The sequence below is a fragment of the Pavona decussata genome, unplaced genomic scaffold (genome assembly GCF_977016875.1).
Source record: "Pavona decussata unplaced genomic scaffold, jaPavDecu1.1 SCAFFOLD_198, whole genome shotgun sequence".
NCBI lineage: Eukaryota > Metazoa > Cnidaria > Anthozoa > Scleractinia > Agariciidae > Pavona > Pavona decussata.
The window spans coordinates 251,527-266,880 of NW_028145606.1; the positions used below are offsets into that span (position 1 = coordinate 251,527).

The 15,354-nt window shown below is 39.1% G+C and overlaps 2 protein-coding genes across 4 annotated transcripts in view; one reads left to right on the forward strand and one right to left on the reverse strand.

The window, feature by feature from the left end:
• Positions 1 to 15,354, forward strand: part of LOC146461409 (uncharacterized) — a 212,028-nt gene that overhangs the window by 3,684 nt on the left and 192,990 nt on the right. Inside the window, exons 6-7 of one of the 2 annotated variants that reach the window (XM_085086833.1) lie at positions 400 to 460; positions 535 to 638. In XM_085086833.1, coding sequence (XP_084942959.1) covers positions 400 to 430 — 31 coding nt within the window. In that variant the 3' untranslated portion in view covers positions 431 to 460; positions 535 to 638. Of the gene's footprint in view, positions 1 to 399; positions 463 to 534; positions 639 to 15,354 lie in introns of those variants that run through there. The other variant, XM_085086834.1, reaches the window with a different exon arrangement.
• On the reverse strand, positions 1,420 to 15,284 carry LOC146461410 (uncharacterized). 2 transcript variants are annotated; one of them, XR_014857385.1, is made up of 16 exons: positions 14,780 to 15,284; positions 13,271 to 13,306; positions 12,261 to 12,308; positions 11,805 to 11,873; positions 11,449 to 11,521; positions 10,917 to 11,024; positions 9,953 to 9,993; positions 9,572 to 9,599; positions 9,232 to 9,321; positions 7,521 to 7,609; positions 6,203 to 6,313; positions 5,450 to 5,551; positions 4,826 to 4,887; positions 4,688 to 4,730; positions 1,666 to 4,178; positions 1,420 to 1,606 (listed from the first exon to the last, which is right to left on the reverse strand). XR_014857385.1 is itself a non-coding variant. In XM_085086827.1 (15 exons), the coding sequence occupies exons 1-15, from the start codon at positions 15,041 to 15,043 to the stop codon at positions 4,023 to 4,025; spliced, it is 1,320 nt and encodes a 439-aa protein (XP_084942953.1). In that variant the 5' UTR covers positions 15,044 to 15,284; the 3' UTR covers positions 1,420 to 4,022. The 2 variants fall into 2 exon arrangements, 1 of the variants encoding a protein (XP_084942953.1); XM_085086827.1 differs by having other exon boundaries at positions 1,420 to 4,178.

Below are 15,354 nucleotides of genomic sequence, written 5' to 3' on the forward strand. Positions count from 1 at the left end.
TTGGATCCTGGCTAAATGTTATGGAAACAAGATGATCCGGACGGTGCAAGAAAAAGTTTCTTTACAAACTACAATGATTGTTTAGTTTGTCTTACCCACTGAGGCGCCTGAACCCAGCTCCAGTTAACCATTTAACCCGTAATATCAAAGAACAAATTCTCCCATCTTGTCCACATACTTTGCTTATAAAAGTACTGGGAAGAGGTTATGACCTCAGGGGTTTAATAATCATTGATATTACAAGGAGAAAATTGATGCTGATCACTGTTAGGGCTTAAAGCGGTTAACTAAACAACGGAGGGGGGGGGGGGGGGGGAAGAAAACAGTCCATTTTGCGGTATTTTCTCCATTAGTTTTATTTGTTTGTAAACTATTTGATTGAATATGTTTTCATTTCAGCAACCTGATTGACAAATTCGAGGAAAAGTAACAAGTTTCCGGACGTTTCACACCCTAGGAGGTAACTGGAGATTATATATCACTTCTTATGAGACTTTGTTAATTAGTATTAACTCCGTGCTTTTTATCCTCCAGGTGAAAAGTCAAGGATGGCAGCACAGCAATAAGTCTAGAGTAGTTCCGTAACAGCTATTTTTGTTAAAAACAAAAAATAAGAATAAAGCATCAATTTTGCTGTATGCAACTGACTAATGCTTGGTGTTTCAAAACATCTTTTCTCGAGGGAGGAAGAGAGGACCCTGGGAACGAGGTTGTACTTTTGGTCACGTGTTATTACGTCATTTTTTACATTTCTCGATTTCCCGGATAAACTTGTGTTCAAAGTTCAGGGGTTTTTTTTATTTCAGTACTCTCTTACATGTCCCGTTTTACGTTTCTTTTCCTCCACAAAGTTAAAGAGGAAGTATCACGGGGATTTGGTTTTATGTCAAAAACTCCACAATGTTTTTTTTTTTTTTTTTTTCAGCAGAAACCTAAAGGCATTGCTTATTTGTTGTAAATTAACACTCCAGCTTACTAAGACTATCGACGAGTGTCTCTGTCCACAGATGGACTTTGTTAGAATGGACTGCAACTTGAAAAAACTTAGCCCTAACTGTTTTCAAGTTCTGTTTTCATTCCCAAAATACACTAGAGCAGGTCATGAAGTTGTTCCTTTTAAGAATTCAGTTGATTTCTTTTTCTTGATGTTCTAGAATTATTTTGTATCTATTTGAAGGTGTTGTCACACCATTTTTACGATAAAAGGTCAAGATGCCCGTGATACTTCCCCTTTAAAGTCAAGGTTACATTTTTTCCTTTCCAAGTTTTTCTTTTCCTATTCTTTTCTCAAAGTTGTAGTAAAAACCAGTTCTAACTAAACAAATTCGAAAAAAGAAAATCCGAGTTCTACCAAAAGGAGTCGCACCACTTCTAATTTGTTAATCAGCAAAAAAAAAAAAACATAATTGCGCATAAGTGGGTAAAATATATTACTTTATTTCTGTATTGAACAACTGTGTAACAGCATAATAAATAGAATTAGGTATCTCCAGGAATCCATGTAGCTCTATATTACACACCTCTTCTAATAACATCTTGCATCTTTTAGTTCTTGCGGCCAAAACAGAGACCTATTCTTCAAGTAACGAGATTCGAGCGCTGACGACTCGAGCGTTAGCCCTTCGTCACAGCGATTGGATTTGCTCTGACGAACGGCTAACGCACTCGAAACGTCAGCACTCGAATCGCTTTACGGTGGCCAATTAAACTTCAGTTATCAACTCTGTTGATAAACCAAACATTCGTTTCTACTCCCCACCGACGCAGCACGACAGTTTCTTTAGAAACTAACGCCATTATTTTCAAGTATATGGCTAACAAATAACAACTACTTTCAGGGCTCCTTAGGGGCCTCAGGCTCCGTCCGAAAAAAGGCGACTTCAGGATTGTTTCCAAACTACCACAGCAATCGCTCTATTGATGTGAAAAGTGATCAACGATCAGCGTCGAATCTATTGAAATTATTTGTATAGCCTGGTTATGTTAGCTGACGATCGCTCATTCGTAAATAACATGAGTCTATCTTTGGCGATTAGGAAGCCAGCCCTTTTAAATCCAACGCAAACGGCAGTTATTTTAGTGCAAATCAACCAATTTAGGGAGTGGAGTTGTGAATAGAGTAACGAGTTTGTGATTGCAGCGATACGACCAAAACGTTTATTTGGCAGCCGGCAACGAACTGAGTGTTGACCACGTTCATTCAAAACCGCTAATAAAGGCGCCATTTCTCTTGTAATGATGATGGCGCAAGGATCCTAGCAATCCACTTGGCTCTCGTTAAGCGCAGGAAATCCCGAACAGAGGACGATTTACCTTCCAAAAAGGAAAAACAAACAAACAAATAAAAAAACCCAGCCTGATGGCAAGTTATCGCGTCTCCACTTGGAAAATTTAAGTGTGCTTGTTTTAATTTAAAAATTAATAACTTAATTTTCTGTCTCCTTTATGGATACAAAGGAACAAAATCTTAGCCCGCAAGAGGAGACTTCTTTCCGACTTTTGTGAAACCAAATCCAGAAACTGGAAGACGGGTGCTCTCGCAGGTTATCAAGATTTACGCTTTTTGAGTCCGTTCCTTTCCACCTTATAACATGGCTATAATAAAGCTAAGTACAAACTGTACATCCCTTTGACCAAAATCTTTTTGAAAAGGAATTTACAAGATACATCAATCTGCTGTTATATTATATCTCTTTCTAGTTGTGATACTCTGTAACTGTAAAAGATTATCACTTTATATAACAAATATCGTTAACATTTTTTACCTCAAGGATCATGAATACGAACAATCAAAATAAATTAAACTGGCTTCTTGGAGGGGACTTAGCGTAAACGCCATTTTACCGCACTTGACATGGCTTTAATGTAAATATCTCGTTCACGTTTCAAGCAATCCAAAAACTCTATGTTCATTCCGTGAATCTATGTTGTGGGGTGGTTCGTGAATTTTGGGTGAATTATGGGTATATTTGGGAGGAGATAGTTTTTCTAGAAGGATTGATAAAATTAAGAGAAATAAGAAATATTGAAGATTTAGTGAAGTTTTAAAATTAGAATTTGTAGTTAATAATTAATGGATGGATACCAAGTTAGTCCACTGGCAACCTGGGGTGCTCTTGTGTGGGTATCAATTGTCTGTTAGTGTTCCAAAAATCATTTCTTTCTTTCATCCCTTCTTTAAACCTCTTCAAATTTCAGTAAAATTTAGGTTAAGTCCCCCCTTAACTTTGTGCATGGACTACGAAGCAGCCCTTTATATTTCTTAGGGATTGTGAGCCATGTAAAATGTAAACGAGCGAAATACGCGGGCTAGCGCGAAAATTACTCCCCGAGAAATTATCTTCTCCCGCGCGTCGCGTTACCTCGCGGGAGGCAATTATCGCGCGCGCGCGTTTCACTCGCTTTGCAATCCCAAGAAAAATAACGGACAACTCGAAGTCTACTTTTTGCACTAAACCTTAACCGGGTTTTTATGCTTCTCCCTGTTTCTTGTATAATTAATAAAGAACAATGGTAATTTTATTGGATTTAATTAAATTACAAGACACCTGGCGTCTGAAAACTTATTCACTTAAATAAATAATTTTGTCTCTATTTACACTGTATATTTATATTAATGTAGGCCTCTCTCTCAAGCTTTAACAATGAATGGCCGTTTTTATACTAGAGGACGCATTATCCGGCTGGACGAACTTGGGCAAACATTTGTTGTTCGTCTGGTTATTCGTCTTTAGTTTAAGCATAAAGACGGGCACAAGACGCATTATCCGTCTGGACGAACTTGAACTTCTTTCCATTGCGCGTCGTTCAAGACGAATGACGGAAGATAGTTCGTCCAGATGGAAAATAGGTCCTGTGCTCGTCTTTATACTAGAGACGAAAAGCCAGACGAACAACAAATGTTTGCCCAAGTTTGTCCAGACGGACAATGCATCCTCTAGTATAAAAAAGGCCACTATCGAGTACTTATTACGGTTAGCATTATGGGCTAGTGCACATGCGCACTTAATTACCGACCATTTTCATGACGCCACTAGGCATTCAGTTCTCGAACCCTCCTGTGAATTACCGCTGAGGTTTAGTGTGTGCAGGCTCCCTAAGTCAGCCACTAGCCAGTCCATATGGGTTTTATCTTGCACTGTGAAGTTACCAGGACTTGCCCACGACAGAGGGCGAGACTATGGGGAAGAGAAACAGAGGGAATTAAAAGCCGTAAAGAATAAAAGAACCTACAATAAAATATTCCAAGCTTCTTCTCTAGGTACGTTGCGGTTCAGTACACCTGCACTTTTTAAGAGCTCTTTTTTCACTGGACCCTGATAATCTGCGGCTGCATTGTTTTTTTAGGGTTGGGAGCATTGTTCTGTTGTTCGTTCTTTTGTCCTCTCGACCAACCAAGTAGGACGTTGCAAACGGCGTAGATCGCCCCTTGCAGTTTGCACTTGCTGAGCTCTGATTGGACCAAAGACCTCGCCCAACAAGCTCTGACAGGTCTTCAAGAGGCCACAACGTGTGACGCACGCGAAATTCCGGTTATAATTTTGGAAAGCAAACTACAGTCAACATCTGCTATAATGGATACCGTCGGAACCACCATTTGGTGTTCGTAATAGACAGAGTCCATAAAAGTTTTAATTTCTGAATATTTTCCAATTTATTCCAGCCCCTAATCTATTTACCGGCTCACCTTTTTGTCTCGACGATTTCCTGACACCTTTCTTGGGAACATCCTGAAAAAATATATAAAAAGAAAGAAAGAAAAAAAACATTTGCTTAAATTTCCTCAAAACTTGTAAAAACAACTGCAAAAAGAAACCTCACTCACGTTCTTGACGCAATACTCCATCGTCGTAGAGCCTTGAGTGTTTCTGTTGTAATCGGCGGTTGCTTTAAAACAAGAAAAGCAAGTCAAATGATTCACAGTTAATCACAGAATAGAAGAAACACTGACATTAAGAAAGCGTTCAGACAACGAGTTTTCATTTTCAGCTTTTTGCGTGTATTTTGTTGTGCTCGAAAGTTGCAACAGGTGTTTTTTTGAGAATGATGTATTATTCAGTGAGTGACACAGGCAAACTCGGAAAAAGGAAATCCGAGTGCTCCTATCAGGAGCCGAACCCAAAACCTTCCAATTACTAGTTTGGATGCTCTACCAATGAGTTACAGGAGACTCGTGGGAGCTAATTCGCGCTAAGGCCATTAAACTAGGTTCACGAGACAAACATCCTGCAAACTGTTAGGATTTGAAAAGTCGAGTAAAGAACCAAATATTGCCAGTGAAGCGCGCGAAATCGCCAGCCACCCGCGTCACCTAGTTTCTGTGGGGCAGCTAAACCACCCCTGGAGGAAAACATGGATTACTCGTGGCGTCAACTGCTCACAATTTTAAATATCTGTTCGTAATTATGATTTTCACTTGCTGGGGCTACCACATCGTAAATAAACTGACCTTCTTTTGTAAAACTTCCTCAAACGAAAGGTCCTCAAAATATGGATCGGTCTTCAATGATTCCACACTCGACAACCTTAATGTGGGATCTTTCTGTAACAGCTGTTGACAAAAATAAACAAATCACACACATTTTACACTACGAACCGAAACTCCTTTCCCCTAAAGGCTTCAAGAGGGGAATGAAATACGGCGCGCAAACTGGAAAGATGCAATCCTTGAAGCCCATGAGACCCTCAGGCAAGCGTTCATGAATCTTGTCACGCAATCTCCTGCGACTTGTCACGCCATGTCCTGAGACTCGTCACACAATCTCCCGGACTTGTCATGCAAGTAATGTAGTAATGTATTTATATACCGCACATATCACAAAGTCTCATTGCGCTTCACAATTCTTCTGTGGGGTGAGATCGGACGCCAGCATGTAAAGGCGCCTCCGCAGCAGATGTCAGTATATTGATCTCACCCACCCACCCGACCCACGTATGAATGTGAAAGACAGATGAAATCAGAGATAGAGATAGACCACTAGACCAGGGGACTACGTGCCTTCTCTTTTCGAACAATGTGTGGATTCTTTCACGTCCCACAGATTATTAGGAACAAGTGTTGTGAAACGGGACCTACAGTTTATCGTCCTTATCTGAGAAGACTAGAAAGTCTAACCTCCTTTTGTATTTGTATTCTTAACGACAACAACAACAACAACAGGCAACAACAGCAACGAAAACAAGACATCTAAGCCGTGCGTACCTTTTGAATAACGCTAACAGCATTTACTGAGAGATCGGAAGGGTACACAATCTCTACATCGCTGACCACCTCGTGTTGACTGGAGTGTTCATGCTTTGCTGGGTACGGATACTGGAAGAAAGCAGAATACTTTTAGCGTGCAGTAAAATTATGTATATATCCCTTAAACAAAAAAGGTGAGTGTGGGTTTACATAGCCTGCGAACGCAGACGTATTTCCGGCTGTCTTTTCTCTCTCTCTTTTGGCGGAGAGAAGCGACAACCGGAAATACGTCTGCGTTCGCAGGCTAGAGTTTACACTGCTTTCATGAAACGCAACAGTGGGCTTTAATCTTCTGGAGTGTTGCCAAACTGAAGCGGTCTCCATTAACATTGGGATAAAAGTCATTATTTCTCTTTAGCCTCCTCCGAAGACGTTTTGAGGGGTGTTGATTTTGTCACTCAAGTCAGTTTTCTCTCCCTATCCTCCCACGCAGTCGTTTTTAGAGGAGTGTTATTTCATATTGTTCCACAAAATCTATAAAAGAATCGTACGAGTAAGTGTTACCTCTAGTTAATTTTCAAGTAAAAAGGACAAAACATGAAAGAAGCTCTGATCTTTGAATGCACTATTCCAACAATTTGCAACTTGTTCCAGATGTTCAGAATGAGGCGAACGAAGGAAATACGGTGCACGAGGAAACAAAGGAGAATTGACTTATTCCCGGAAGCGAGCGCTCTTCCTAGCCAGCGAGCAAGCTCTCGGGGGAGGGAGGGGGAAGGAGCCTCCCCTCCTTCGCCCCCAAGAGCTAACACGCAGGCTAGCGCTCTTCCTATCACAAGTTGTTTCCTCGCAGCGCACGAGTCCTTCCTTTGTTCCACACAGTCTGAACGCATGCACATGGATAAATCTAAATTATTGGCAAGGGTACAAATGAACGTGGCGTCGCTAGCACTAAGGACTCAAATGATGGATCAGGCCGGTGCTTACTCCCGTCTGGCCTTGTAGCTCAGTCTGTAGAGCCGAACGGACGATCAAATGCGGAGGTCGTGGGTTCGATTCTCGCCGAGGTTGAATATTTTTCCTTGCCTCGTGCGATCTCCCATCTCCTTACCAGGGCTAACGCTCAGTGGGAAATTCATGGGTTCACCTTAGCACTTTAACATACACTGTCTGCAGAGTTCATTATCGGATCCATCATTTAAATCTTTTGTCACACTGGTTTGCAAATACAGTCAGCGAAAATACCAGCTTATTGACAACCATCTTTTCTTCCAATGTCGTAAAACGGGAAGCACCGTAGCTTGTTGGCAGTCAAAAGAAAGACTCGTAAGGTTACCTTTCCTGCCAGAAGTGTGTACATCACCACACCTAAGCTCCACCAATCAACAACATGAGTATACTTCTCACCATTCAGGATTTCAGGAGCTAGCAAATAACAATGAAAAGACCAACACCGTTAACTATTTACTCCCAGTTAATACTTGTTTCTATATCTCTGAATTTTGACTTTTCCTTAAAATTATGTGAGGTGAAACTTAATTCAAACTGAAAAGTAAAAGAAGGGAAAAATCATAATTGCGTACACCTCGAAGTCGAGTCGTTTGCCTCAAATCACTACATCTACGACTAACCGTTTTCAAATCAGTGCTAAACCCTTGATACTATAGATCGGTGCTAAACCCTAACTGAAGCTCTGTTCACTCATTTGGGGTTCTGTTCTCGTGTACAATGACGATAACGAATACTACATTGCGTAAAGCTCATAAGGTGTCCAAGGTCAGTTTGAGATATGGAACCTTAGAACCAAGAGTGCGTGGCGTTCTCCTTCGTTGACCGCAAATCGGACTATAAGGTGGTTCTTTTAATGAAATCCTAAAGTGTGGCCATTCAAATGGAAGCTACTGAGCAGTACTTTCCTGTGGTGCTGTTTTTTTTTTATGCTTTACAAGGTGATTCTAACTTTCGAGTCCGTTGATAAAATCCTAAAGTGTGGCCATTCCGGCAAATGAAAGCTACTGAGCAATACTTTATGTAATCTTTTTTTCTTTGGTGCTGTTTATTATGCTGTAGAAGGTGGCTCTAACTTTTGAGTCCGTTGATAAAATCCTAAAGTGTGACCATTCGAAGGAAAGGCTTAAGCTCTGGAGCAGTACTTTTCCTTTATCTAAATTTAGCTAAATGGGATTTTTTGTTTTTGGTTTCGAGCGTGCTCTTGGGAGGAACATGCTTGAACGCGCCGTTTGTTACAGAGGAATAAGGCGTGGTCGAGTGGTTCAATCAGGGCGCTGAATTTGTAATCCGGAACGTCTGGTTTTACAAAAGAAATTGGTCGTTGATTAAAATCATTCTCGGCTGAATTTAACGCTGTTTGCGGATAAATATTAGACGGTACACCAAAGGTCAACCTCTTGGCCGAGTATTAAAGCAAGGAATCTTACCAACTTGTTTTCCTATAAATGGTTTCCAACTCTCGTCAAATACCTCGGTATTTATAATATGGTTTCTTTTTATGAACGTACCATTTTATTTCTTCAGATTATGCTCATCAATGAACAGATCGTAATAAAACCGGGCACGGATAACCAAAGACGTGACTTGGTTAAAATGCCTCTGAAACCGCAAGGAAAACCATACGTTTTTTCGAAATGATGTGATTTCCTTTAATTTGCAGGTTGTTGAACTTCGCTTTCAGGTTTTCATTTGTCTTTTTATTTATTTATTTTTTTCAGGGAGATTTGAAGGTGTTGTATTGAAACTCTTTTCCCATTGGAATTGCATCAGTTGTTGTAAAAAGATCTACATGTAGCTTTCGTTTTCTGGTCTTGAATCGTGGCCGTGCAAACGGCCCGCCCGGAAGGTGCAACCACGTCCGTATTAGCTAGAATTATTCAGAGTGCCATAGATAAACCGGCGGGAGACTGCCTCTCAAAAATGACTTCATTTAAAACTGGAATCTGTTTCGCTTAAGAAAAAAAGTCGGTGATCCTTGCAAAATTTGTGAAAGAGCAGAAGTTACTCCGATAACACTTTGTAAGTGACTCACTTACCCATGTACTGTAAGGTTCCGCAGATGGTCCCTGTTCGTTCTCGTGGTTTCACTAATTTTGCAAGACCAAAGTCCACGAGCTTAATGTGGCCTGAAGTTATGATAAGAAATCTTTATCAAAGACATTCATTGGAGTAAACAAACACAACAACAACAACAACAACAAAAACACATTTCAAACGCACGCATTATCGATAGATAAACGAACACTTTCTTTCCTTTTGCATAGTTGGTAAATTCACTGTTTTAGAGTCTATGAAAGGCGTGGATCAACCACGTGCGTACACAACTTGAATCACGCGAGATATCACTAAATCATTAAAAAATGCGTATTTTAATACCTTCCTCGTCAATGAGAATGTTCTCCAACTAAAAGGAAAAAAATATGATTAATTTAATTTTATTACTCATTCAGATTAATTTAAAGTGAAAAGGAGGGCAGTTTTTTGAGTATTCACTTGAGGAAAGAGCTGAGCAAACTGCCTCACAAGGCGATTAGCTCAGCTGTTTCATCATGTGTGCGGCTGCATTTTCGCGAGTTTTTCGCCTCACGAGGCGAAATTCTCACGAAAACTCACCCGCACACTTGAGGAAACAGCTGAGCTGATCGCCTCGCGAGGCAGTTTGCTCAGCTCTTTCCTCAAGTGTGCGGCAGGTGACCACACAGCTTCAGACTGGATACAAGAATGCATAAGACACCACAGAAAATGAAACAGGCTTACTTTCAAGTCTCTGTAGATAACGCCTGATTTATGAAGGTAATCTGTAACAAACAAAAAACAAAGTGAAATGTGCAAACTGAACAACACACGGCCAGGCTTCCTTGTTTGCATAGTAGGCACTTACAATGAAATTAGTTTCCTAGTGTTGTTAATGCTGTGTGACTCTGATCCTTCTAGCAGACTTCTCAATGACTATTATTATTATTAGCCATTGAATTTATGTACGCGAGCACAACAAGGCCAATCAAATGCACTTTGAGACCCTGAAAGGGGGGGGGGGGGGGGAGAGGGAATTCCTATAATGGACTATAAGGGGAAGCTCCCCTCAGAAGGGGTACCATTTTTCAGGAAGGAGGTATGTAAAATGGTGGGATTTCACAAGCTGAACTATAAAAAAGGGTACGAAAAATTGTCATTTAGGTTTTAAAAGGGCCTTTCAAAATATCTCGAACCGAGTCAACAAAAAAGATAGAGTGTTTGTACTGTAGGTATGTGAAAGGGCTACTGTTTCCTATGGAAGGTATATGAAAGGGTTGCCTTTCCTGTCAAAAATAGTATACAAAAGGGTAAGGGTTTGGACCTTGGGGTGGAGCCTTCCAGTTCCTGCATAAAACTTCTTGCATAACCCCTCCCCTCGCCCCCCCTCTCACTGGGTTCAAGACATAGCAGTCCCCAAACTAATATTGGGTTTGTGTGAGGAATTCTGTTGAAGGTCTAATGCCTGTACAGTTTTAATTTCAGTTTCAGTTTGTTTAAAGTGCGTGACGGATGGCTTGCATAGAAAAAATAATATTATTGTAATGCTGAGCAGCAGTTAAATAATAATATAACTTGTATCTGTTGTAACAAGATTATAGTGCAAGAACTTTTAGGAGCAAGTTAAAATAAGCAAGCCAAAAGTTAAAAATAACCCTCTTAGAAGCAGACAAAGAAGAAAACAGACACTGATTTTAGTTCCTCTAACCTAATGTAATAGCTAGTTCAGCAGAATATAACTTGACTGTGGTATCATCCAGCCTTTTTTCCTGTCGCCATAATGTGTAAAGATCACTGCCATCAACAAAGTCTGACACTGTGAAGTAAAATACAAAATGAGCGTGGCCTGTAACAACAATAAATAATGGTATAGCACTTTAGCAGAGATGCTGGACTGGAGGACAACAGAGATGGTAAACTGAATGAAGAATTCACAAATGACACAGGACTTCAACTGACGGTGGAGAGTCTGGACTGGAGGAATGAAGAATTCACAAATGACACAGGACTTCAACTGACAATGGAGATTGTCAGTCTGGACTGGGGGACAACAGAGATGATAAACTGATTAAATGAAGATTCACAAACGGCACAGGACTTCAACCGAGAGTGGAGAGTCTGAATTTAGGGACACTCTCCACTAAAAAGTACTGTACCATTATTAGTAGCGGTCAACCAAAACAAAAAAAACGAAAAGAAAACAAATTAATGCCAAAACAACTAACACAGCGGCCACGTACCAATGAAAAGGTTGTGTTTTGTTTGCCATGTGTACCAAGTTCTCACCAGAAATGGAAAGTCTCCAAGTTTAACCTGTGCAGATAAAAGTCTTAATTTAGTCAACCGTGGTATTCAGGTTCTGCTGTTTAATGAGAAGAAAATACAGACACAGTCTAGTGTAAGATCTAGGAGGGCGTAAGTGCACCCCCTTCCTGCCCCCCTCACTCATTGATATGCAGTAGCTGCTTCTGAGCAAGCTGGCCTTGAAATTTTCAGTTAATATTCAATTATAGGGTAACTCTTTCGTGAATTTATGAGAAAACTATCATTAAAAATTAGAAGTAACTATTGTTCTACAGTGAAACTCTAGCCTAACCTGGATATTCACTTCATCCTTACACTGCTGCACAGCATTCTCCTTGATTATTTCTGCTTTGTTTAGCACCTTGGGGAGGCAAGAAAAAATACTAAGCCCAGTTGGCTCAGATGAACCTCTAAAATTCAAACTTTATATGTGCCCTGGGGAGGGGGGGGGGGGGGTTTACTAATTGTAGGTATATTTGTGATGGAGAGGTGGGAAGACCTTTTTTAAGGTTTGAAATTAGTGACTGAAGACTTTATTGGGGATTGGCATCATTTTCTTATGGACTGTTTTTTTTTATAGCAGGATTTTGGCAAGGACTTTTCTTGGAGGGGATGCATGAAATATCATGCATTCTCTTGGGGGTTTGTTTGGTACAGAATGGGTACTACAAGATGCGGTACGTCACTTAATTGATGGCTGCTTAATAAACCACATGAAAGCAGTCACCAATGAGAAACAAAAGGTTACCTTAATGGCAAATGGTTCATTTGTTTGCTTGTTTTTCACTTGTAGTACCTTGAAAAGGAGATTGGAAAACATTAAAATGCAATATTTTTGGAACCCTCTTAACAAAAAAGGTGTGAGTGATAAAATAATATTACTGTGTTATTGTCAAGGCTAACATATTTAGTGGTTGGCATGTCGTCAACTGTTTAACTACCAACAAATACAGAGAAGATAGCCACTGTCAACAAGAATGAAGAATTTCTTTTTCTTATACATTATCAGTAACTCCGGTTTCTTCAAAGCAAAATGACAGCCATACCAAGAAATTAAACTAGCATCTGTTAATATAAGAATTTAATTATGATTTTATCGTGCTAATGCAATACAAACATCTGATCTCTGAGTACAAAAATATCAAGGCAAATACACTTTAAAAAAAGTGAGCTTCTTAAAATTTTCTTCAAGATGTATAAATTTATCTACCGGTAGCTTTTATGTTGGTAAAATTTAATGTTCCTTCTGTTGATAACAGTTACTAATATGCAAACTTAAGTCCAGCTTAAGCAGATGGTGTCTGCAAAATTAGATAATTGTTTAATAAATTTGCATAAATATTAACCCTGAAATGGTGGATAAAACTTTGGTCAATTATTTATAGGTTACTTTGTTCATTTTCTTGTCTTAATCTTTGAATATTTTCTGGACAAATATCAATTTTAAGTGTTTTATCATGTCTTCATCCTGTACATATGAGGCTATGAGAAGAATTTCGAGAAAAAATTGTCTCCTTATGGTTTTTTCTTCAATGAATGTCAACTCACGCAGACAAGCTCTGAAAGGGCATTATTAGTTGTTTGTTTTTTAAGTGTAAAATCTAAAAACTCCAGAATTACCACTTGATGTGGACTACTTTGTAAACATGTTTCTATAAAATTATACTGATCCAGCAAAAGCAAGCAAAATCTGTCTCAGGTGCAATTAAATATTTCATTAAAAATTTATTTGGTGTTTACTAAAATCCATTAACTTACATGAGCAAATGCACCTTTTCCAACAGTTGCCAGAATCTGCGAGAAATCAGCAAAAAATAAGGAGTAAAATTTCAAGCATGTTCTAACATTTTTGGGCATACATGTGTATAAATGCAAAGGTTATATTTTAAAAGTTAGACAACAAGAAATATTTTAATTTTGCTGAATACCTTTATGAAATGAAAAAAATTAATTAAATGCAACCATTTTTTTTAAGAGTGCATGGCTTGCCCCTAAAAAAATTAGAGCCTGTACATGTATTTTTACAATCTGGATGTACCCCTTTGTCTAAGACTTGGAAAAACCTTAGACAGAAATGTGACAAGCAACATTTGGTAATTATGCAAATTTTGCTGTAAACTTAAAAGATGCCACAAAGATTTTTATATTTCATCTTTTTAATTTTTGCTTCATGCTTTAAGATTGTTTTAGATCATAGCTTAGATGATTGAGAGCGAGTGTAGACCATAAAATTCTGCATTCTCTGTTATTCATTTTCAACCCATTTGTGGTCATTTGCTTGCTCCAAATATTAATTTTTCCTTTATGTTGTAAACATGTATATGTTATTAATAATGAAAGTCTCCTGCAGAGAGTGAACAATGAACTAAAATATCCGTAATGGTGTAACACTAATTTTAACATACGCTAATACAAACGGCCATTTTCATATTCTACCACAACCGGAGATACCTTTCTTCGAGGAAATGAACAACACAGTTATGGAAATGAGCTTTGCTAAATATTAAAGCTTATTCAAAAATAATCTTTTGGAACACGGAAAGTGAAGGAAAGTAGAAGTTTACAAACTTATGAATGGTAACGTAATAAAAGTTTCAGTTCCTTTTCATGCCTGTTGAAATTTTTGAACTATATGCGTGCAAAGTGACGCGCTAGTCGTTTCAACTCCTCTTTCACGATTTTAAGAGCTTATGTGGTTATTGAGCATGCAAATATTACAGTTCAATTAATGGTTACAAACTGAAATGGACCATGTCCTGGAATGACACATGGGTTCGATCACATGCAGTTAATATTTTTGATATGCGTCAGTGCAGAAAAAGGCTTTGACCTCTGTATTGTTTCTGAAATAAATATTGATATTGAACTAGCCAACTTTGGGACAACGAAAAGCTCTCAATATGTACAATGTCTCACTTGAGCCGAATTAATACCTTGTTAAATGAAATCAAGTCTACTTTCACTTTAAAAAGCGACACACTATGGCCATGCCATGTTTTGAAAACATTGGAAAATTGAAACAGTTATTCTCTTTCTGCAGTGAAAATTTTCAGAGAAAAGTTGAGAACTTAAGTTTTCTTTTTGACGTTTCAGGTTTTTCCAAAGCTAACAGAAAGTAGAAAATCATCACAACCATATGCAAATTGAAGGTGCCAAATACAAGCAACAGAGAAATGTAAACCTTCGTTCATTCAAGGACCGTACTGTCCTTATAAAATTAAACGTTCACCAACGGCAACGTTTTAATATTTAATTCTGTCAACAAACCTCAAAATCACTGATCTTGACGGGCTGTTTGGAATCATACTCCGGCAGAAAGACAGCTTCGCTTAAAGGAACGGGCCAAGGTGTTTTGTAGGAATAATTTCCAGATTCTGAGTAACGGCGTCGAAGTGAACCGCGACTACCACCTCTTTGTAATTGCGACGGCTTGGACGAGGACCATGTTTCAGGCTTGTCCAACGTTATACTGTGAGGCCTTCTTCGAAGTTTTCGCTGTTGTGATGAACGCCGTCCTTGTGTATTTCCCATTATCGCTTTAAACCATCAATGCCTGCATGGGACGAGTTCTGGCGTGTATATACTTTTTGAGCGAACGCGCGCATTGATGAAATTTTCGCGGGAATATGCCAAGTTCAGAATAATTTACGAGCAAATAAACTTTGTCTCTTTGAAAAACGCTCCGAAGCTCCCAGAAACGATTGCCGCAGCGAAATAAATTGAATGAATTAAGACCACAACGTCAAAACAACTTGTCATCTTCTTTTGAGTTGCAAATGTGTCAACAGTGCCAAGTATGAAATTTTATGTTATGGCGCGCTCAGGGTGGAAAGAGCCTGGTA